This window comes from Leucoraja erinacea, chromosome 20 (genome assembly GCF_028641065.1).
Source record: "Leucoraja erinacea ecotype New England chromosome 20, Leri_hhj_1, whole genome shotgun sequence".
Lineage (NCBI taxonomy): Eukaryota > Metazoa > Chordata > Chondrichthyes > Rajiformes > Rajidae > Leucoraja > Leucoraja erinaceus.
This window is the reverse complement of record NC_073396.1, coordinates 5,369,686-5,394,060: the sequence shown is the minus strand read 5'-3', so window position 1 is coordinate 5,394,060 and position 24,375 is coordinate 5,369,686. Positions and strand designations below refer to the sequence as shown.

The 24,375-nt window shown below is 50.8% G+C and overlaps 1 protein-coding gene across 6 annotated transcripts in view; it reads right to left on the bottom strand.

Annotated features, from left to right (window-relative positions):
* The window catches only part of tnrc18 (trinucleotide repeat containing 18), a 144,283-nt gene that overhangs the window by 45,747 nt on the left and 74,161 nt on the right, over nt 1–24,375 (bottom strand). For all 6 annotated transcript variants that reach the window (XM_055651060.1, XM_055651059.1, XM_055651063.1 and 3 more), the window contains exons 5-11: nt 19,202–19,292; nt 14,532–14,737; nt 13,295–13,441; nt 10,707–10,894; nt 8,251–8,704; nt 5,461–6,411; nt 1,701–1,897 (exon numbers count right to left, since the gene is read on the bottom strand). In XM_055651060.1, coding sequence (XP_055507035.1) covers nt 1,701–1,897; nt 5,461–6,411; nt 8,251–8,704; nt 10,707–10,894; nt 13,295–13,441; nt 14,532–14,737; nt 19,202–19,292 — 2,234 coding nt within the window. The remainder of the gene's footprint in view (nt 1–1,700; nt 1,898–5,460; nt 6,412–8,250; nt 8,705–10,706; nt 10,895–13,294; nt 13,442–14,531; nt 14,738–19,201; nt 19,293–24,375) is intronic.

Sequence of the window (24,375 nt, the reverse complement as noted above, 5' to 3'; positions counted from 1 at the left end):
GTTTAGAAAACCTGGTAGAGTTGCTGCCTCACAGAAGTAAAAAGGCTATCAAGTTATCTGAAGAAGGGTCTCGACCCGAAACGTCGCCCATTCCTTCTCTCCATAGATGCTGCCTCACCCGCTGAGTTACTCCAGCACATTTTGTGTCTACCTAAGGCTATCAGTCTTTGAAGTGCATGTACTGGTTGTGATGTTTCATGCGTTAATGAGATCTCCTGAGGTTGTGGAAATACCATGATTTTGTAAACAGAGCACAGCGCGGAAACACACTGGGGCCAGTTTACACTTACACCAAGCCAATTAACCTGCAAACCTGTACGCGGGAGCAAACCGAAGATCTCGGAGAAAACCCACGCAGGTCACGGGGAGAACGTACAGACTCCGTACAGACAGCGCCCGTAGTCGGGATCGAACCCGGGTCTCCTGCGCTGCAAGCGCAGTAAGGCAGCAACTCTACCGCTGCCATGCACCGAGTTCTCTGGCTATCCTTCCATTCCCTGCATTGCCGTGTGCCTATCTGTAAAGCCTCATATTATCCCAGCCTCCATCACCCTCTGGGCTTCAACCCTCCGCCCCCTGTGTGGAAAAACGTCACCACACATCTCCGCCCCCTCGCCTCAAACCTAGTCTTTGACGTTTCCACTCTGGGAAAAAGGTTCTGACTGTCTAAGCCTCTCTATGGCTCCTATCTATAGTTTGTAGGGTCTAAGAGTCAGAGAGCATGGAAACAGGCCCTTCAGCCCTACCTGCCCATGCCGACCATCCACACTAGCCCCACCTGCCCACATCCCTCTAAACGTGTCCAATCCATGTACCTTTTACATGTTGTTGCCTCAACAACTGTCTCTGCCAGCTCATTCCATATATCCACCACCCTCTGTGTGAAATAGTTGCCCCTCAGGTTCCTATTAAATCTTTCCCCTGTCACCTAAACTCATGTCCTCTGGATCTTGATTCCCCTGTTCTGGGTAAAAAAATCTGTGCGTCTACTCTATTTATTCCCCTCATGATCTCAAACAGCTCTCTCATCACCCCTCATCCTCCTGCGTTCCAAGCAATAGAGTCCCAGCCTGCCCAACCTCCCCCTAGAGCTTAGGCCGCACCTCAAGTCAATAGACAATAGACCATAGACAATAGGTGCAGGAGTAGGCCATTCGGCCCTTCGAGCTAGCACCGCCATTCAATGTGATCATGCCTGATCATCCCCAATCAGTACCCCGTTCCTGCCTTCTCCCCATATATCCTGACTCCGCTATTTTTAAGAGCCCTATCCAGCTCTCTCTTGAAAGCATCCAGAGAACCCGCCTCCGCCGCCCTCTGAGGCAGAGAATTCCACAGACTCACCACTCACTGTGAGAAAAAGTGTTTCCTCGTCTCCGTTCTAAATGGCTTACCCCTTATTCTTAAACTGTGTGGCCCCTGGTTCTGGACTGAACCCAACATCGGGAACATGTTTCCTGCCTCTAGCGTGTCCAAGCCCTTAACAATCTTATGTGTTTCAATGAGATGCCCTCTCATCCTTCTAAACTCCAGAGTGTACAAGCCCAGCTGCTCCATTCTCTCAGCATATGACAGTCCCGCCATCCCGGGGATTAACCTTGTAAACCTACGCTGCACTCCCTCAATAGCAAGTCCCGTGGCAACATCCTTGTAAATCCTCAGTGCGTGCACGTGCGCTCTCCGGCGTGACGTTCACTCACCGGCTCGTCTTTCTTCTGCATCCAGCTGTATCTCTTGTTTGGGTTCAGCTCCCGGGGGAGTCGGACGATCGCTGGTCCGCTCTTCGCCGCCTCGAGAGCTTCCGCCCCGAGGAGAGGCATGGAGTCCATCAACAAGGCCTGCGTGCTGGCAACCAGGAGGCTCTCCAGATCCAAGTGGGTCCCTCCTCCCTCCGCCCCTGCAGAGAGACCACAAACGGAGGTCCCAACGTATTAGAACAGGGCAAAAGCACGGCCCGGAAACATAGAAACATAGAAACATAGAAATTAGGTGCAGGAGTAGGCCATTCGGCCCTTCGAGCCTGCACCGCCATTCAATATGATCATAGCTGATCATCCAACTCAGTATCCTGTACCTGCCTTCTCTCCATACCCCCTGATCTCTTTAGCCACAAGGGCCACATCTAACTCCCTCTTAAATATAGCCAATGAACTGGCCTCAACTACCCTCTGTGGCAGAGAGTTCCAGAAATTCACCACTCTCTGCGTGAAAAAAGTTCTTCTCATCTCGGTTTTAAAGGATTTCCCTTTATCCTTAAGCTGTGACCCCTTGTCCTGGACTTCCCTAACATCGGGAACAATCTTCCTGCATCTAGCCTGTCCAACCCCTTAAGAATTTTGTAAGTTTCTATACCCGGCCAGGCTGAACACAAAACCAACTATTAACTAATCTCCTCTGCCCGAACATGACCCATATCCACGTGCCCATCGAAAAAGCCCCTGAATTGCCTCAATCTTGCGTACCCCTGGCAGCCTTTCAAGACACCCACCACCCTTGTTTGACAGCACTGGGCCTCTACTCGTTGGGAGTTTAGAAGGTTGAGGGGTAACCTCATTGACACTTACAGAATAATGAAATGCATAGATAGAGTGGATGTGGAGAGGATGTTTCCACTGGTGGGGGAGTCTAGGACCAGAGGTCACAGCCTCGGAATTAAAGGGCGCTCTTTTAGAAAGGAGGTGAGGAGGAACTTCTTTAGTCAGAGGGTTGTGAATCTGTGGAACTCACAGACGGCTGTGGAGGAAGACACAGGTCAGTGGACATTTTTGAGGTGGAGATAGACAACTCCTTGATTAGAATGGGTGTCAAGGGTTATGGGGAGAAGGCAGGAAAATGGGATTAGGAGGCAGAGATCAGCCAGAGATTGAATGGTGGAGTGGACCTGATGGGCCAAATGGCCTAATACTTCTCCTATAACTGGTGAACATGTGAAACCCCTGTGTTAAAAGCCAGGCCCACTCATCTCCTCTAAACCCTGGCCCTTTCATCTGAAAGCTATTCCTCATTACCAGTCCTTAAAACACATCTGTTCTAAAGAATTACAGATCCACCACCTGGTGGTCTGAAACCTCCTTTAACCAGGGCAAATTTAAAGGGGTGCACTTGAAAATCCCCCCTGGATGTCCCCCCCCCCACCCCAAAATGTGGCCCCCAGGCCGGGTGCTGAAACAATCGCGTGTGGGACTGGCCCTTTACAGCACATTTAGGTAATCGGTTCCCACATTAGCATTCAGAGCAAAAGGATTTGAGTATAGGAGCAGGGAGGTTCTACTGCAGTTGTACAGGGTCTTGGCGAGACCACACCTGGAGTATTGCGTACAGTATTGGTCTCCAAATCTGACGAAAGATATTCTTGCCGTAGAGGGAGTACAGAGAAGGTTCACCAGACTGATTCCTGGGATGTCAGGACTTTCATATGAAGAAAGACTGGATAGACTCGGCTTGTACTCGCTAGAATTTAGAAGATTGAGGGGAGGATCTTATAGAAACTTACTTACAAAATTCTTAAGGGGGTTGGACAGGCTAGATGCAGGAAGATTGTTCCCGATGTCGGGGAAGTCCAGAACAAGGGGTCACAGTTTAAGGATATGGGGGAAATCTTTCAGGACCGAGATGAGAAAAACATTTTTCACACGGAGAGTGGTGAATCTCTGGAATTCTCTGCCGCAGAAGGTAGTTGAGGCCAGTTCATTGGCTATATTTAATAGGGAGTTAAATGTGGCCTCTTGTGGCTAAAGGGATCAGGGGGTATGGAGAGAAGGCAGGTACGGGATACTGAGTTGGATGATCAGCCATGATCATATTGAATGGCGGTGCAGGCTCGAAGGGCCGAACGGCCTACTCCTGCACCTATTTTCTATGTTTCTATGTAATATGCAGGAGTGTTGCATAAGTCAAGGTAACCATTATTAAAATCTAAGGTAGACTAAAAATACTGGAGAAACTCAGCAGGTGAGGCAGCATCTATGCAGCGAAGGAAATAGGCAATGTTTCGGGCCGAAACCCTTCTGGGTTTCGGCCCGAAACGTTGCCTATTTCCTATTTTGTTGCCTATTTCCTTTGTTACATAGATGCCGCCTCACCCGCTGAGTTTCTCCAGCATTTTTGTCTACCTTAAGTTTCTATGTTTCTATACCGGATTCCAAATTAGGGCATTAACAAGGGACAAACAGAAATATGAGGGAACAAAATTAGTCCTTTCTTTCCTTCATACTAAATCCAGAGCTGTCCGTGGTGATCAGAGCATGCAATGGTTTACAGGTCATAGGACAATCCTAGATAGGTGAAAGACAAGTGCATTGTAACGGTGTACTGATTGGAAAAGGATTAGAATCAGGCCATTCGGCCCATCAACTCTACTCTGCCATTCCATCATGGCTGAACCATCTCCCCCTCCTAACCCCAGTCTCCCAACTCCTGCCTTCTCCCCATAACCCCTGACACCCGCACTAATCAAGAATCTATCTCTGCCTTAAAAATATCCACTGACTTGGCCTCTGTGGCAAAGAATTCCACAGATTCACCACCCCCCGACTAAATAAATTCCTCCTCATCTCCTTCGTGAAGGAACGTCCTTAAATTCTGAGGCTACGACCTCTAATCCGAGACTCTCCCATTGTTGGAAACATCCTCTCCACATCCCCTCCATCCAGGGCTTTCACTATTCGGTACGTTTCAACGAGGTCCCCCCCTCATTCTTCTAAACTCCAGCGAAAGGATTCGAGTAAAGGAGCAGGGGGGTTCTACTGCAGTTGTACAGGGTCTTGGTGAGATTGGAGTATTGCGTACAGTTTTGGTCTCCAAATCTGAGGAAGGACATTATTGCCATAGAGGGAGTGCAGAGAAGGTTCACCAGACTGATTCATGGGATGTCAGGACTGTCTTATGAAGAAAGACTGGATAGACTTGGTTTATACTCTCTAGAATTTAGAAGATTGAGAGTGGATCTTATAGAAACTTACAAAATTCTTAATGGGTTGGACAGGCTAGATGCAGGAAGATTGTTCCCGATGTTGGGGAAGTCCAGGACAAGGGGTCACAGCTTAAGGATAAGGGGGAAATCCTTTAAAACCGAGATGAGAAGAACTTTTTTCACACAGAGAGTGGTGAATCTCTGGAACTCTCTGCCGCAGAGGGTAGTTGAGGCCAGTTCATTGGCTATATTTAAGAGGGAGTTAGATGTGGCCCTTGTGGCTAAGGGGATCAGAGGGTATGGAGAGAAGGCAGGTACGGGATACTGAGTTGGATGATCAGCCATGATCATATTGAATGGCGGTGCAGGCTCGAAGGACCGAATGGCCTACTCCTGCACCTAATTTCTATGTTTCTATGTTTCTATGAGTGCAGGCCCAGTGCCGGCAAACGGCCGTTCATTCCTGGCCTTTCACCGTTTCCCCTCTCCCACCCCCCCAGTGAGAAACGGGGAGATTCCCGAATGCGGGAAGCGGAAACCAGACTCACGTCGACTGATCTCGCTGGATCTGCGGCGTTCCAGTTCAAGTTCCGCGATCTCGCTCAGCAGGGCAATGCCGATGAGGGAGGAGGTCTCGGCCATGTTGAGGTTGGAGGGCAACGGGAGGCCGCTGGGCAGGCTGGGCTCCACGGCCAAGGAGCAGGCTTGTGGAAGCTCCACCGCAGCCACCAGCGCATTCATCCCAGCCATGGGGTCGTCCATCTTCCCCTCCGGGCCCCGGAAATGCAGCAACTCCTGCCTCGACTCAAAGTGCTCGAAATCCTCGTCCCTGGTGCTGGAGGGAGCGCAGGTCACCGTGTCCCCGCCAACGCTCTGACACTCCAGCTTCACGGCTTCAAAGTAACAACTCTCTCCCTCCGGCATCTCCTCCTCCTGCTCCTTGCGGATGTCCGCGTGGCAGTGCTGTGCCGTCGTGCTCTGATAGTCACCAAGAGGGGAGCCCGCCTGCACTGACCGCAGCTCAGTCTTGACCTCCACGTCGCCAGTGCAGGCGTTAGTCCGGTAGGGTGAGGGGCAACAGCCGTGGTCCTCCTGGGTCTGGAGAGCAGCTGAAGCTGCGGGCTCCGCGCTCAGGACCGCAGCCCCAGAGCCCCCCTCCCCGGGGTAGGGTAGGGGTTCGCTCCGCAGCTCCAGCCGCCGCTCGCACAGGGCTTTACTGTCCTCCAGGTCCTCCATCAGGTCATCTCGCCGCGGGGCCCCCGTGTCCGCGCCGGCCGGCGACACGTCCTCCGTGGGCGGGGAACGCAGGCGCGGCGGCGGCTTGATGTCGGGCGGGGGCGGGGTAACGGGACAAGGCAGGGCCTCGGTGACTTCAGCCGGCAGTGGGATGTCAGGTGCAAGACCATCGGCATCAGAGGCAGTGGTGGGTTGCAGGAGGTAGGGGTAATGGCTGCCAAACGATGCTGCCACAGGTCGATAACTGTATCCTTGAGGAATCTCTGTAAAATACAGGGAAACAGATAACAACAATCAGAACGCTATCTTTAAAACAAAATAAACCCGTAAAAATCTGACATACATCGTTCAAAGAGTTGAAAGCCATGTATAGTTTAGTTTAGTTTATTGTGTATCAAGAGAGAGCTAGATATGGCTCTTAAAAATAGAGTCAGGGGATATGGGGCGAAGGCAGGAACGGGGTACTAGACATAGAAACATAGAAAATAGGTGCAGGAGTAGGCCATTCGGCCCTTCGAGCCTGCACCATTCGCCATTCAATATGATCATGGCTGATCATCCAACTCAGTATCCTGTACCTGCCATCTCTCCATACCCCCTGATCCCTTTAGCCACAAGGGCCACATCTAATTCCCTCTTAAATATAGCCAATGAACTGGCCTCAACTGCCTTCTGATTGGGGATGATCACCCATGATCACATTGAATGGCGGTGCTGGCTCGAAGGGCCAAATGGCCTACTCCTGCACCTTTTGTCTATTGTTTATTGTCACGTGTACCGAGGTACAGTGAAAAGCATTTGTTGCGTGCTAACCAGTTAGTGGAAAGACTATACATGATTACAATCGAGCCATTTACAGTGTAGAGATACAGGATAAGGGAATAACGTTTAGTGCAAGGAGAAGCCAGCAAAGGCCGATTAAGGATAGTCCGATTAGTAGTTCAGGACTGACACAAAATGCTGGAGTAACTCAGCGGGTGAGGCAGCATCTCTGGAGAGAGGGAATGGGCGACGTTTCGGGTCGAGACCCTTCTTCATGGCTGAAGAAGTCAGCGCAGTCTGAAATAGGGTCTCGACCCGAAACGTCGCCAAATACTTCTCTCCGGAGATGCTGCCTCACCCGCTGAGTTACTCCAGCATTTTGTGTCTACCTTTGATTTAAACCAGCATCCGCAGTTCTTTCTAACACAGTTATTAGCTCAGGACTGCTTTCACAACGTTTATGCCTTTTGCACGATGGGAGAGGGGAGAAGAGAGAGTGGCCAGGGTGTGAATCAGCATTCTACATCAACCGTTCCTCCAAATAACAATTAAATCACTTAAGCCCTCTCATAGTGAGTTAGTAGCAGAATACTGCAAATTAACTGAATGGCTTTAAGATAAATGTTGATCTTGAACTTATCTTCAATGTTATTTGACAAGTCAAATGGAACTGAAGGGCACCATGGCTGGTTTCCATGACAACCAGTTCTGAAGCCTATTTTTTAAATTTAGTTTAGTTTGAAGATACAGCATGGAAACAGGCCCTTCGGCCCACTGAGTCTATGCCGGCCAGCGATCCCCGCACACTAACACTGTCCTACACACACTAGGGACAATTTTACATGTATACCAAGCTGATTAACCTACAAACCTGCACGTCTTTGGAGTGTGGGAGGAAACCGAAGATCCCGGAGAAAACCCAGGCGGTCGCGGGGAGAACGTGCAAACTCCGTACACACAGCGCCCGTAGTCACGATGTGGAGGCCAAGTCAGTGGATATATTTAAGGATGAGATAGATAGACTCTTGATTTGTACGGGTGTCAGGGGTTAAGGGCAGAATGGGGTTAGGAGGGAGATATAGATCAGCCATGATTGAATGGCCATGTAGACTTGGTGGGCCAAATGGCCTAATCCTGCTCCTATCTCTTATGAACAAAAACCTGAGCACCAGGAGAAAACCCACAGGGTCACAGGGAGAACGTGCAAACTCCGTACAGACAGCACCCGCAGTCAGGATCGAACCCGGGTCTGTGAGGCAGCAACACTACCCGCTGCGGCCACCGTGCCGACCAACGCAACCATTACCCCCCGGGGTGGCCAGTGCAGCTCAACCTCTCACCGGGATACAAGGCCTGGAAGGAAGAGGCGCCATCTTTCTCCAATCCTTTCTTCTCCGACTCCTCGAGGACCTCGGTCTTGGCGGGCAGCGCGTGCGTGGGCGCGGGCGTGGGCGTGGGCGTGGGCGAGCAGAGCGGCGGGCTGGCAGGGTGGTGGGCGGGAGACGGGTACGGCCGCTGGGGCAGGCTCTCCAGCGCCTCCCCCCTCACGTCCGTCTTCACCTTCAGCCGGGGGGAGGCCGCGTGCGAGGGGGCGGGGGGGGGGGGGAGGGGGGGGGGGGGGGGGGGCGTGGCCATCTTGTGGTAGGACGTGGACGGGGCTGGCGAGTGCGAGGGGTGTCTCTTCTGCAGCAGTCCCGACGAGGAGGACACCAGGCCCGGCTTGCCCAACTCCGCCCCTCGTTTACACATCTTCTCCTCCATCTCCAGCCGGTGGTCGCTGGCCTTCAACCGCTCCTGTAGCAACAACGAAACGCCGCAACACCGTCAGCCCACACGTTAACGACACATACAGAACATTAAAGATCGTGCGTAGACAAAAATGCTGGAGAAACCCAGCGGGTGAGGCGGCTTCGACGGAGCGAAGGAAATAGGCAACGTTTGGGGTCGGGACCCTTCTTCAGACTGATGTGAGGGTGGGGGGCGGGGGCGGGAAGAAGAAAGGAAGAGGTGGGAACAGTGTGCTGAGGGAGAGCTGGGAAGGGGAGGAGAAAGCAGGGACTACCTGAGATTGTAGAAATCAATGTTCATACCGCTGGGGTGTAAACAGCCCAAGCGAAATATGAGGTGTTGCCCCTCCAATTTACGGTGGGCCTCACTCTGGCCCAGGGCAGAAAGGTCGGATTCAGAATGGGATGGGGAGTTGAAGTGCTGAGCCACCGGGAGATCAGGTTGCTTATTGCAAACCGAGCAGAGGTGTTCGGGGATGCGATCACTTATGCACTGCCTAACAAAATAGACTACAGATTGTGGACCAGCCCTGACCTATGAAGAAGGGATTATCAACTAAAGTGAGATCCATGCCAACACAGGTCATAAGGTCACGAGTGATAGGAGTAGAATTAGGCCATTCGGCCCATCAAGTCTACTCCGCCATTCAACCACGGCTGATCTACCTCTCCCTGCTATCTCGGGCCCATCTGGTGATGAGGAGCAACAGAGGACGATGTGAAGATAGACAAAAAAAGCTGGAGTCATTCAGCAGGTCAGGCAGCCTCTATGGAGAAAAGGAATAGGTGACGTCTCGAGTCATAAGGGCAGAAGGAACAGGAGTAGAATTAGGCCATTCGGCCCATCAAGTCTTTTCCACTATTCAATCATGGCTGGTCTATCTCTCCCTCCTAACCCCATTCTCCTGCCTTCTCCCCATAACCCCTGACACCCGCACTAATCAAGAATCCATTTATCTCTGGTGTGAAAATATCCACTGACTTGGCCTCCACAGGGCAAGGAATTCCACAGATTCACCACCCTCTGACTAAAGAAATTCCTCCTCATCTCCTTCCTCAAGGAATGTCCTTTAATTCTGAGGCTGTGACCTCTAGTCCTAGACTCTCCCACTGATGGTAACATCCTCTCCACATCCACTCTATCCAAGCCTTTCACTATTCAGTTGAACTGATAGTAGTAGTAAGTGGGGAGGATCTGTAGATGCTGGTTTAAATCGAAGGTAGACACAAATTGCTGGAGTAACGCAGCATCTTGTGACCCGGACAAACAGCGTCTCTGGAGAGAAGCTATGGGCGACGTTTCAGGTCGAGACCCATCTTCTCTGATTTCGGAATGATCAGCCATGACATACAAAATTATAAAAGGGCTGGACAAGCTAGAGGCAGGAAAAATGTTCCCAATGTTGGGCGAGTCCAGAACCAGGGACCACACACACACTCTTGGAATAAGAGTGAGGCCAGTCCATTGGCTATATTTAAGAGGGAATTAGATGTGGCCCTTGTGGCTAAGGGGATCTGGGGGTATGGAGAGAAGGCAGGTACGGGATACTGAGTTGGATGATCAGCCATGATCATATTGAATGGCGGTGCAGACTCGAAGGGCCGAATGGCCTACTCCTGCACCTAATTTCTATGTTTCTATGTTTCTATGTTTCTATTAAAGGGGAGGTCATTTAAGACTGAGGTGAGAAAACACTTTTTCTCCCAGAGAGTTGTGAATTTATGGAATTCCCTGCCACAGAGGGCAGTGGAGGCCAAATCACTGGATGGATTTAAGAGAGAATTAGATAGAGCTCTAAAGGCTAGTGGGGTCAAGGGATATGGGGAGAAGGCAGGCACGGGTGCTGGATCGAAGGGCCGAATGGCCTCCTGCTGCACCTATTTTCTATGTCTATGTCTATGAGCATATTGAATGGCGGTGCTGGCTCGAAGGGCCGAATGGCCTACACCCACACCTATTTTCTATGTTTAAGACCGTAAGACGGGGGGGCGTTGCGGGGTAAACTTACGACGAGCTGGGCGCTGCGCTGTAGCTCCATGGCGTGCGCTGCTTGCTGCTGTAGGACGTAGAGCTCGTGCTGGCGTAAGAGTTGCTGGTGGGACAGGAGCTGGAGCTGGTGGGCGTGCTGGAGGGAGCTGCCCGCTGGGGGGTACATCGACGGCCACATGGGGGGCGCCCTCTCCATCAGCTCAGCTGCTGAAATACACACAGGCAGCACACATCAGAAAGAACACAGGAGCGACATTGTGCCCCGTACAATGGTTACAGCGGCAGATCAATATACAATATACAATAGACAATAGGTGCAGGAGTAGGCCATTTGGCCCTTCGAGCCAGCACCGCCATTCAATATGATCATGGCTGATCATCCCCAATCAGTACCCCGTTCCTGCCTTCTCCCCATATCCCCTGACTCCGCTATTTTTAAGAGCCCCATCTAGCTCTCTCTTGAAAGCATCCAGAGAACCGGCCTCCACCGCCCTCTGCGGCAGAGGATTCCACAGACTCACCACTCTCTGTGAGAAAAAGTATTTCCTCGTCTCCTTTCTAAATGGTTTACCCCTTATTCTTAAACTGTGTGGCCCCTGGTTCTGGACTCCCCCAACATCGGGAACATGTTTCCTGCCTCTAGCGTGTCCAAGCCCTTAACCATCTTATATGTTTCAATGAGATAACCTCTCATCCTTCTAAACTCCAGAGTGTACAAGCCCAGCCGCTCCATTCTCTCAGCATACGACAGTCCCGCCATCCCGGGAATTAACCTTGTAAACCTACGCTGCACTCCCTCAATAGCAAGAATGTCCTTCCTTAAATTAGGGGGCCAAAACTGCACACAATACTCCAGGTGTGGTCTCACTAGGGCTCTGTACAACTGCAGAAGGACCTCTTTGCTCCTATATTCGATTCGTGTTATAAAGGCAAACATGCCGTACACTCCCCACATACCGTCGATACGAAGCACCCTGTCGTACACTTGATGGGGTTATCGGGGGGGGAGGGGGTGGGGAATCATTCGCTCCCTGTACCCCACTTACAAACACACGCACGGATTGAATAAACCACAGGTAGCCTTGGCCTACGCTATCACAAGCTAGGGCCGATTTGCAATTAGACCAAGACAAGTGGCTTACAAACCCTGCGTAAGAAAGAACTGCAGACGCTGGTAAAATCGAAGGTAGACACAAAAAGCTGGAGTAACTCAGCGGGTCAGGCAGCATCTATGGAGAGAAGGAATTGGCGATGTTTCGGGCCGAGACCCTAAATTGCAGGAGTAACTCAGCGGGTGAGGCAGCATCTATGGAGAGAAGGAATTGGCGATGTTTCGGGTCGAGACCCGTATGGGTCTCGACCCGAAACGTCGCCAGTTCCTTCTCTCCATAGATGCTGCCTCGCCCGCTGAGTTACTCCAGCATTTTGTGTCTAACCTGCCTACAAAGCAGGTGGGGGAGGGGAAACCAAAGCACCCGGAGAAATCCCACTCAGGTCCCGGGTGGGGGAACATACAAACTCGTTGCAGACAGCACCCGAGGTCAGGATCGAACCGGGGTCTCTGGAGCCGTGACTCTACCGCTGAGCCACAACGTACTCTCCAGGTGCCCGACACGTCGGAGCTATATCTTGCGCCAACCTCACGCACCCACCAGTATCGGCTCTCTTGTCACAAGTGATAGCAGCAGCATTAGAGGCCATTCAGCCCATCAAGTCTACTATGCCATTCAATCATGGCTGATCTATCTCTCCCTCCTCTTCCCATTCTCCTGCCTTCTCCCCATAAACCCTGACACCTGGACTAATCAAGAATCTATCTATCTATCTATCTATCTATCTATCTATCTATCTATCTATCTATCTATCTATCTATCTATCTATCTATCTATCTATCTATCTATCTATCTATCTATCTATCTATCTATCTATCTATCTATCTATCTATCTATCTATCTATCTATCTATCTATCTATCTATCTATCTCTGCCTTAAAAACATCCCCTGACTTGGCCTCCACAGCCTTCTGTGGCAAAGAATTCCACAGATTCACCACCCTCTGACTAAAGAAATGTCTCCTCAACTCCTTCCTAAAAGAACGTCCTTTAATTCTGAGCTACGACCTCCAGTCCTAGACTCTCCCACTAGTGGAAACATCCTCTCCACATCCACTCCATCCAAGCCCTTTCACTATTCTGTACGTTTCAATGAGGTCCCCCCTTCATTCTTCTAAACTGCAGCGAGTACAGGCCCAGTGCCGACACACTCCCCTCATATGTTAACCCACTCATTCCTGTGGTGGTTCTTGTGAACCTCCTCTGGACCTTCTCCAGAGCCAGCACCGCGTCCTTCCTCAGGTATGGGGGGGTCCCCAAAATGGCTCACAATATTCCAAACAGGGTCTGACCAGCGCCTCGTCGAGCCTCAGTGTTACATACCTGTGTGTTTTTTAACACCAGACCTCTTGAAATAAACGCTAGCACGCGGTTAATCCGATCGTGTCCAAGGGCGTTCTTTGTCCCATTTTGTTCGTTTTTGTTGTATTTTTTGTTTGTTTTTTTAAACTTTTAAACCCCCCCCCCCCCCCCGACGTCACAATTTTTCACGTACCAAAGTGCGGTAAATGTTCGGTGGGGATGACGACCAATTGGCCCGATTGGGGGTCTCGTGCAAACTGGTACGTGGACGGCAGCGAGCTGGGGATGCTCGGAGCAAACCCTGGGGGCATCGCCTGGTGCAGCGATGGGTGGCCCAGACCTGCCCAACACACAAGGAGAGAGAACGAGAGGTGAAGACAGTCCAAGTGAATCACACTTAAATAAAACATTAAAAGTAAACAATGATAACACATTTCAAGCATGCAACATCTCAGAATACGATAATATTAACCACAGAATATTTATTGCTATTCAAGATATTCCAGTAAAGTAATGTTCATCAGTTGGAGGAGCAGAATCAGGCCATTCGGCCCATCGCTTATCAAAAAAACTGTGACCCCTTGTTCTGGAACTGTGACCCCCTTGTTCTGGAACTGTGACCCCCTTGTTCTGGAACTGTGACCCCTTGTTCTGGAACTGTGACCCCTTGTTCTGGATCCTTAAACGGTGACCCCTTGTTCTGGAACTATTACCCCCTTGTTCTGGAACTGTGACCCCTTGTTCTGTGACCGTGACCCCCTTCTTCCGGAACAGTGACCCCTTGTTCTGGATCTATAAACTGTGACCCCTTGTTCTGGAACCATGACCCCCTTGTTCTGGAACTGTGACTCCCCTTGTTCTGGATCCTTAAACTGTGACCCCTTGTTCTGGAACTATGACCCCCTTATTCTGTTCTGGAACTGTGACCCCCTTATGGATCTGGAACTATGACCCCTTGTTCTGGAACTGTATGACCCCCTTATTCTGGACCCTTAACTGTGACCCCCTTGTTCTGGAACTGTGACCCCCTTGTGCTGGAACTGTGACCCCTTGTTCTGGATCCTTAAACTGTGACCCCTTTTGTTCTGGAACTGTGACCCCTTGTTCTGGAACTGTGACCCCTTGTTCTGGATCCATAAACTGTGACCCCCTTGTTCTGGAACTATGACCCCCTTGTTCTGGAACTGTGACCCCTTGTTCTGTGACCGTGACCCCTTGTTCTGTGACCGTGACCCCTTTGTTCTGGAACCGTGACCCCCTTGTTCTGGAACTGTGACCCCCTTGTTCTGGAACTGTGACCCCCTTGTTCTGGAACTGTGACCCCTTGTTCTGGAACTGTGGCCCCTTGTTCTAGAACTGTGACCCCCCCTTGTTCTGGCGAAGTTAGTGAAGCTTGCGGGGGTGGGGAGGGGAAGGGGTCTTTCACTGACCGTAGGGGTGTCCCGCCAGCCACATGGAGGGGCTGCCGGTTCGAGGGAGCCAGGGGTGAGCGGCCAGGTGCGAGGTGGGGTCGGTGGACCAGCGGGAAGAGCTGGCCAGGGCCGGGCCGCCCATCACCATCAGGTTGGCGTTCAGGCCGGCATTGGCGCAGTTGGCAGGGTGCAGCCGGGCAAAGTCTGCCAACTCCTTACTCTCCCTGCAAAGGGGTGGGGGGGGCAACAAGACACACCATTAGATTCGATCGCAAATAAAATCCGCGAGAGACGAGAGACCGCGGGCGCGGGCGTTTAGGAAAGAACCGCAGGTGCTGGAAAAATCGAAGGTGGACAAAAAATGCCGGAGAAACTCAGCGGACGAGGCAGCGTCTATGGAGCGAAGGAAATAGGCGACGAAATAGGAAATAGGTAACGTTTCGGGCCGAAACCCTTCCGGGTTTCGGCCCGAAACGTTGCCTATTTCCTTCGCTCCATAGGTTTCCTATTTCCTTTTGTCTATTTCCTTCGCTCCATAGATGCTGCCTCGCCCGCTGAGTCTCTCCGGCATCTTAGCGCACCGCGATCGCTTTGAATCCGAGAGTCAGGGGCGCAGCGGTAGAGTTGCTGCCTCGCGGCGCCAGACGTCCCGGGTTCCATCCCAACCACGCGGGCGCTGTCCGTAGGGGGGGTTTGCGCCTCTTTCCCCGTGACCGCTTGGGTTTTCTCCGGGCGCTCCGGTTCCCCCCCGCATTCCAAAGCCCTGCAGGTTTGTGGGTCCATTGGCCTCGGCAAAGATTGTAAATTGTTCCTAGTGTACGTTGGGGCAGCAGGCGCGGAGTCGGTGGGCCGAAGGGCTAGATTTCACGCTGCATCTCGAAACTATACTCTCTAGAATTTAGGAGATTGAGAGGGGATCTTATAGAAACCTACAAAATTCTTAAGGGGTTGGACAGGCTAGATGCAGGAAGAATGTTCCCGATGTTGGGGAAGTCCAGGCCAAGGGGTCACCGCTTAAGGATAAGGGGGAAATCCTTTAAAACCGAGATGAGAAGAACTTTTTTCACACAGAGAGTGGTGAATCTCTGGAACTCTCGGCCACAGAAGGTAGTTGAGGCCAGTTCATTGGCTATATTTAAGAGGGAGTTAGATGTGGCCCTTGTGGCTAAGGGGATCAGGGGGTGTGGAGAGAAGGCAGGTACGGGATACTGAGTTGGATGATCAGCCATGATCATATTGAATGGCGGTGCAGGCTCGAAGGGCTGAATGGCCTACTCCTGCACCTAATTTCTATGTTTCTATGTTACAAGGGTGCCAGCCCCATACGTCACCCATCCGTGTTCTTCAGAGACGCTGCCCGACCCGACGAGTTACTCCAGCACTTTGTGTCTTTTTTTAAAAAAAGGAACTGCAAGAGCTCGTTTACAAAAAAAAAGACACAAAGTTCTGGAGTAACTCAGCAGGTCGGGCATGGGGGGGGGGGGGGGGGAGAGGAGACAGACAAACATGACCTACTATGTTTTCATGTTTCCATATACACTCTGCAGTTTAGAAGGATGAGATGGAATCTTACTGAAACATATAAGATTATTAAGGGTTTGGACACGCCAGAGGCAGGAAACATATTCCCGATGTTGGGGGAGTCCAGAACCAGGGGCCACAATTTAAGAATAAGGGGTATGCCCATTTAGAACGGAGATGAGGAAACACTTTTTCTCTCATAGAGCTGTGAGTCTGTGGAATTTTCTGCCTCAGAGGGTGGTGGAGGCAGGTTGTCTGGATGCTTTCAAGAGAGGGCTCTTAATAGCAGAGTCAGGGGATATGGGGAGAAGGCAGAAACGGGGTACTGATTGTGGATGATCAGCCATGATCACATTGAATGACGGTGCTGGCTGGAAGGGCCGAATGGCCTATTCCTGCACCTATTGTCTATTGTCTATATACCCAGATATCTCCAGGCTGGCATGCGTGTGTGGGCAAACATGTGACTGTATGTGCCTCATGTTTTTGTTTGTTTTAGAGGAAATAAATGATGATAAGTCATTGAAGTAGTGCCGTGTCTTGTGTGACTGCAACCCACACCGCTGCATCGACTGTTTATATGAAACCAGACCACGGGAAAACGGAGCAAAGTTCAAGACCAAATTGCAGGGCCCAGCAACAGCTAGACAGCCCACAGAATGTTTACAAGTTCAGCTAGTGGCGCGGTGGCGCAGCGGTAGAGTTGCTGCCTTCCAGCGCTTACTGCGCCAGAGTCCCGGGTTCGATCCCGACTACGGGTGCTGCCTGTACAGAGTTTGCACGTTCTCCCCGTGACCTGCCTCGGTTTTTCACCGAGATCTTCGGTTTCCTCCCACGCTCCTAAGACGTACGGGTTTGTAAGTTAATTGCCTTGGTATGGGTGGTAAATTGTCCCGAGGACGGTGTTAATGTGTGGGGATCGCTGGTCGGCACAGATACGGTGGGCCGAAGGGCCTGTTTCCTTCCGCGCTGTGTCTCTAAACTAAACTAAACTAAGAGTGGGAGAGTGAGAGGATGTGGGGTGGGGTGGGACACACACACAAACACACACACCGACACACACACACACAGATATACACACACACAGACACACACACACAGATACACACACACAGACACACACACACACAGATACACACACACACACAGATACACACACACATACACACACACACCTATACACACACACACACACACACATACACACACACACACAGATACACACGCACACACACACACACACACACACACACACACACACACACACACACACACACACACACACACACACAAACGCACACAACACACACACACACACACACTGAGATACACACACACACACACACACATACACACACACACACACACACACACACACACACACACACACACACACACAAGGCTGTGACCCAGGCAAAACCAGGCAAACCTCCTTGATTTAACGCACGCACGCACGCACGCTCAGATGTGAACTCTGCACTTCTCGCAGCCTTATCTTCCATGTACATGCGAGTGGTGATTGCGAGGGGAGACGGGAAAGTGAGATTTGAAAGCACTTTTGTCGGGGGCGAACATCTTAGCCTTTCATCGGTGACTTATCTGCATGAGCAGAAGGGGGCCAGGAAAGCATAAATCAAGCCCCGGTCTCACAGCTCGGCACCTCAGTGGAAGGCTGCCAGTCCACCCCCCTTTGCTCCCTTGCCGAGCACACACTCAGCACAGGGAACAAAGGGCAAACAAACAAGCCCAGAGGAAATCTGCCTCTGCCACCCGGCTCCAGTTGCTTGCCGCAAAAACCTTTCATCCCAGACTAATAACAAAAGCAGGGCCGTAAAGATTGTTAAGGGCTTGGACACGCTAGAGGCAGGAAACATGTTCCCGATGTTGGGGGAGTCCAGAACCAGGGGCCACAGTTTAAGAATAAGGAGTAAGCCATTTAGAACGGAGACGAAGAAACACTTTCTCTCACAGAGAGTGGTGAGTCTGTGGAATTCTCTGCCTCAGAGGGCGGTGGAGGCCGGTTCTCTGGATGCTTTCAAGAGAGAGCTGGATAGGGCTCTTAAAAATAGCGGAGTCAGGGGATATGGAGAGAAGGCAGGAACGGGGTACTGATTGTGGATGATCAGCCATGATCACATTGAATGGCGGTGCTGGCTCGAAGGGCCGAATGGCCTATTCCTGCACCTGTCTATTGTCTATTGTAAAGTATATATATATATATATATTTGTGAGCAAAACATTCTTCTCTCTCCAAATGCAAGTTCCGCACCATTGCTCCCCCCTTCAATAACCTTTCTGCTGTTCCGTGCACAGGGCCAAGCAAGGCTGGTTTATTCACTGTTGGTTTCATCAGCCTGAAGGTCAAGTTTGGAGCAATAAATCGGCCACCAAATAAATGCCCCCACCTCACTGTCACTCTATGTCCTTGTCACTTGCGGGCAGAGCACCAAGGCAAATTCCTTGTATGTGACAGGCCCCCAAACGCCTCAAGAGTCCTGCTTTTAAAACCAGTTTGTCTTGGATCGGCTGAATATAATAACACTCTGTGGAGTTGGATGGCGATGGAATTAATGAAACCCCTACACATTTCACACATTTTAACCGCAGTGAATGGACTTAATTGTTGTTTTATTTCTAAATGAAAATACTTAATTGTGCGGGAGGATCAGTCCGAGGTCACTGTTCTCCCCGTCGCTCTACATTCCCCAACACACGTTACATCATCTTCACCAACGGATGATGTTTTCCTCTTGAAAAAAATTACTCTCTCCCTTTTAAGTCGCCTCCATGCAAGATCTGCCAAGATTCTACTCAAATATTGACCAGAAATATTGGCCGGCGCGGTGGTGCAGCGGCAGAGTCGTTGCCTCTCAGCGCCTGAGACCCGGGTTCGATCCCGACTACGGGCGCTGCCTGTACGGAGTTTGCACGTCCCACCCCCATGACCTGCGTGGGTTTCCTCCCAGATCTCCGGTTTCCTCCCACGCTCCAAAGACGTGCGGGTTTGTAGGTTAATCGGCTTGGTGTAAATGTCAAATTGTCCCTAGTGTGTGTAGGGCAGTGTTAATGTGCGGGGATCGCTGGACGGGGTGGGTGCGATGGGCAGAAGGGCCTGCCTGTGCGCTGTGTCTCTAAACTAATGCCTGGGGCGGCTTCGACCCTCTCACCTCAACAGCTTCTCCTGCTCGCGGGCGATGAGCCGCTCCTCCCGGTGTCGGTGGCGATCCTCGCTCCTCTCCTCCTCCGTCCGCCCGTGTCCTTGGAGCGAGAAAGAGAGCAGAACGTCACCTCACGGCACGATGCCACCGTCTCCCCCAACAAACGCAGCAGCGCGACCAGTTCACACACAGAGGAAGGTGCTCGACTCAACCCGACACGTCACCCATTCCTTCTCTCAAAGAAACATAGAAAATAGGTGCAGGAGTAGGCCATACGGCCAAACACAAGAGGAATCGAATACAGGAGCAAAGAGGTCCTTCTGCAGTTGTACAGAGCCCTAGTGAGACCACACCTGGAGTATTGTGTGCAGTTTTGGTCCCCTAATTTGAGGAAGGACATTCTTGCTATTGAGGGAGTGCAGCGTAGGTTTACAAGGTTAATTCCCGGGATGGCGGGACTGTCATATGCTGAGAGAATGGAGCGGCTGGGCTTGTACACTCTGGAGTTTAGAAGGATGAGGGGTGATGTTTCAGGCCAGGATCCATCTTCAGACTGAACATAGAGGGTGGGAAGGGAGTGGGATGGGGTGAAGAGCTAAAAGCAAGAGAAGACCATGACTCATCAGGTGGCCGGCCACAATTAACCACAGGCAGGGCGTAGGCTGGTAGGTCCATTGTTGGCTGGCAAAGGTGTGTCTGTTTCGCATTTTGTGTCTCTATCTCCGCAACACTCCAAATGTTAATTTTAATTTAACCTCAATCATTAAAAATACCTTTGGTGATCCCTGCAAGTTCCAGCTGTAAAGAACAAGGTGGCGCAGCGGGTAGAGCTGCTGCCTCACAGCGCCAGAGATCCGGGTTCCATCCTGACTACGGGAGTTTGCGTGTATGGAGTTTGCACGCTCCTCTCCTCCCGTGACCTACGTGGGTCTTCTTCTCCGAGGCGGTGCTGGCTCGAAGGGCCAAATTTCCGGCGGCTGTCACTCTACTCAACAACGTACCTCGGTGACTGCCAATCACCCCCCCCCCCCCCGGACACTTATTATTTTTTATTCAAATCGTTTGCTATGTCGCTCTTCAAGGGAGATGCTAAATGCATTTCGTTGTCTCTGTACTGTACACTGACAATGACAATTAAAATTGAATCTGAATCTGAATCTGAAATGGCCTACTCATGCACCTAATGTCTATTGACTATCGTCGATCTTCAGTTTCCTCCCACACTCCAAAGACGTACAGGTTTTGTCGGTTAATTGGCTTGGTGTAAATGTAAATTGTCCCCCAGTGTGTGTGTGTGTGTGTGTGTGTGTGTGTGTGTGTGTGTGTGTGTGTGTGTGTGTGTGTGTGTGTGTGTGTGTGTGTGTGTGTGTGTGTGTGTGTGTGTGTGTGTGTGTGTGTGTGTGGGATAGTGTTAGATCGCGTGGGCCGGCACAGATTGGGTGGGCCGAAGGGCCTGTTTCCGCGCTGTAACTCTAAACTGAACTGCTTGCTGTAGAGAACATTCCCCCTCAGAAAGGAGTATCCGTTTGCTTTGAGAGGCTGCACATTCAGAGTTTCCATTACAACACAAACTGGACCAGTTCCAGCCCTTATGTGTGGGGATTAATATCACAACCTTAATATCCCAGCCATGACGCACTGAAGCAGACACAAAAGGTTAATTGATTTATGGTGGGTCCCGACTTTGCGTCATTTTTATACTAGTCAGCTCTGAAAGCCAACATGTGTTGGGCAAGCGAGGAAGCAACAAAATAAAACAGGTGCTGTCGTGTCTATAAAACGATAAGGGACAAATATAGTGACAAAGGGAGAATCTGAAAGTCGCAGAAACTCTCGACAATCTTCTCGAGAACTTTCTGCATTAAGGTACGCTGAGCAGGAAAGTGGAAATATTCAATGATATTCAGACTTTGGACTTTATAGAGATACTTTAGAGGTAACAAAGTCCACGCCGACCATCCATCGCCCACTCGTGAGCGCGAGTTCTATCTTATCCCACGATCTTATTCACAATTTAAGGACGACAATCAACCTACAAACGCGCGCCTCTTCTGGATGTGGGAGGAAACCAGAGCGCGCGGGCAGAGGAGAACGTGCAAACTCCACGCAGACAGCAGCCGAGGTCAGGATCGAACCCGGGTCTCTGGCGATGTGAGGCAGCAGCTCCACCTGCTGCGCCGTCCGTAACGGCTGGGGTTTCAACCCGGGAACTTTGGACTTTGTAGATTCGGCTGGGAAACTGGCATTTACGGCTCACCGAGTCCACGCCGACCTGTGATCGCCACGTCCACTAGCTATATCCTACGCACTACGGACAATTTACAATTTACAGAAGCCAATTCACCTACAAACCCGCACGTCTTTGGGGCGTGGGAGGAAACTGGAGCACCCGGAGGAAACCCAATGCAGAGAGGATGTCTACACTTGTGATGTAATCTCGGGGGGATCCTCATTGAAACTTACAGAATAACGAAAGGCCTGGATAGAGTGTGGATGTGGGGAGGATGTTTCCACTGGTGGGAGAGTCTAGGACTAGAGGTCACAGCCTCGGAATTAAAGGGCGCTCTTTTAGAAAGGAGGTGAGGAGGAACTTATTTAGTCAGAGGGTGGTTAATCTGTGGAACTCATTGCTGTGGAGGCCGAGTCAGTGGATAGCTTTAAGGCAGAGATAGACAAATTCTTGATTAGAACGGGTGTCAAGGGTTATGGGGAGAGGCAGGAAAATGGGGTTTGGTGGCAGAGATCAGCCATGGTTGAATGGAAAGGGAGGCTCGATGGGCCGAATGGCCTAATTCTACTCCTATCGCTTGTGAACTTGTGAATTAGAAGACAGAGGGATTTCTTTCAGAAGACGGCGAGTCTTTTGGATTCTCCGCCCCCCCACCCCCCGGTGCTGTCGAGGCTGGGAGATTGAATGCAATCCTGGCTGAAATATACTTTTAGTCTAATGGGGAGTCAAAGGTTACGGGGAATGAACAGGGAAGTGATTTAAGACTTAGTCTGAAGAAGGGTTTCGACCTGAAACGTCACCCATTCCATTCCTTCTCTCCAGAGATGCTGCCTGTCCCGCTGAGTTACTCCAGTGTTTTAAGACCAGCTGTGATTTATTGACTGATGCAGCGGGTGCGAGGAGGTGACTTCTGCACTTTAATGCTTGTGCTGTAGCTTGGTGAAGCTAATCCAGGTAGCTACGAACCGTGCCTCGTTTAAAGCTGATAGATGTCGTGTCCGAATAACGAGAGGTGGCTCGTTCTGTGATCAGAGAAAGACGTCCAATGGTCAGAATGGCGGGACTGTCATATGCTGAGAGAATGGAGCAGCTGGGCTTGTTTACTCTGGAGTTTAGAAGGATGAGAGGATATCTTATTGAATCATATAAGATTATTAAGGTTTTGGACACGCTAGAGGCAGGAAACATGTTCCCGATGTTGGGGAAGTCCAGAACCAGGGGCCACAGTTTAAGAATAAGTGGTAAGCCATTTAGAACGGAGACGAGGGAGCACTTTTTCACCCAGAGAGTTGTGAGTCTGTGGAATTCTCTGCCTCAGAGGGCGGTGGAGGGCGGTTCTCTGGATACTTTCAAGGGAGAAGGTGGACAAAAATGCTGGAGAAACTCAGCGGGTGAGGCAGCATCAATGGAGCGAAGGAATAGGCAACGTTTCAGGCTGAAACCCTTCTTCAGACTGAAGAAGGGTCTCGACCCGTAACGTTGCCTATTTCCTTCTCTCCATAGATGCTGCCTCACCCGCTGAGTTTTTCCAGCATTTTTGTCTACCTTTGATTTTCCAGCATCTGCAGTTCCTTCTTGAACACATTCAAAAGAGAGCTAGATAGGGCTCTTAAAGACAGCGGAGTCGGGGGATACGGGGAGAAGGCAGGAACAGGGGTACTGATTGTGGATGATCAGCCATGATCACATTGAATGATGGTGCTGGCTGGAAGGGCAGAATGGCCTCCTCCTGCACCTACTGTCTATTGCCTTTCAGCCTGAAGACGGGTCTCGACTCGAAACGTCACCCATTCCTTCACTCCAGAAATGACGCCTGACCCGCTGAGTTACTCCAGGGCTTTGTGTTGGGTTGACTGGGGCACAGATCAAAAACAGAAGAGGCGTTGAGGCCATTTTGGAGAAATATGATTCCAAGTTATGTTACCGTGGCTCAAGATGATGGAAAAATAACGCGGGGTGGCGAACAGGGCCTAAGATTGACGCAAAAAAGCTGGAGTGACTCAGCAGGGTCAGGCAGCATCTCTGGAGAAAAGGAATAGGTGACTCAGCGGGTCTTCGTCTGAGTCCTCAGTCCAGCTTTTTGTGCGTATATTCGGTGTAAACAGTGTTCCTTCCTACACATACCGACTAACAGGGCCTCCTCTGCTTTGACCCAACTTACAGAGGGAAGGAAAAAAGCAAGAGTAATGCGATTTTATGCAACTTATTCAATTAATTGCTTTTAATTCCCCCCCCCCCCCCCCCCATCAATTTATTGCTACAGGTGGTTCTGGTATGAGATAATTCAGCACAGACAGAGAGCTGTTGTAGACGTATATGAATAGGGGACTTGTCTTGAAGGAAAATGGAAGAGTGTACATTCACCCTGCTCAGGATAAAGGCCTAGACTGTGTCTGCATCCCAGCCCTAAATATCAGCATTTTATTCCTACAAAACTGCAGATGCTGGTTTAAACGGAAGATAGACACAAAAAGCTGGAGTAACTCAGCGGGACAGGCAGCGTCTCTAGAGAGAAGGAATGGGCGACGATTCAGGTCGAGGCCCTTCTTCGTCACCCCATTCCTTCTCTCCAGAGACACTGCCTGTCCCGCTGAGTTACTCCAGCTTTTTGTGTCTATCTTCTCTTATTCCTACAAATCCGTCAGATTAGTCGTCTAAACGGTGCTGTTGTCTGGCCCTGCAGCCTCGCAGGCTCACCGCCTTCCCTAATCACCCACAGACTAATGTTATCGCCCGAGTTTACGTTTGCGGGAGAAAACAGAAATGAACACTTTCCCCTCCGGAGGCTCACCCCCCCCTCCCCCCACACACACATCGCCTAGCAACGGACTGGAAAAGCGGTTAGGATCGGGATCCTTGTTTTTGTAGCTCTTAGTTCTGCTCCGTAAATTACACTTTAATGTTAGCTGCCTGCGTCCTCGTCACCGAGTTGCTCCCTGTGAAGCCAGGGCCG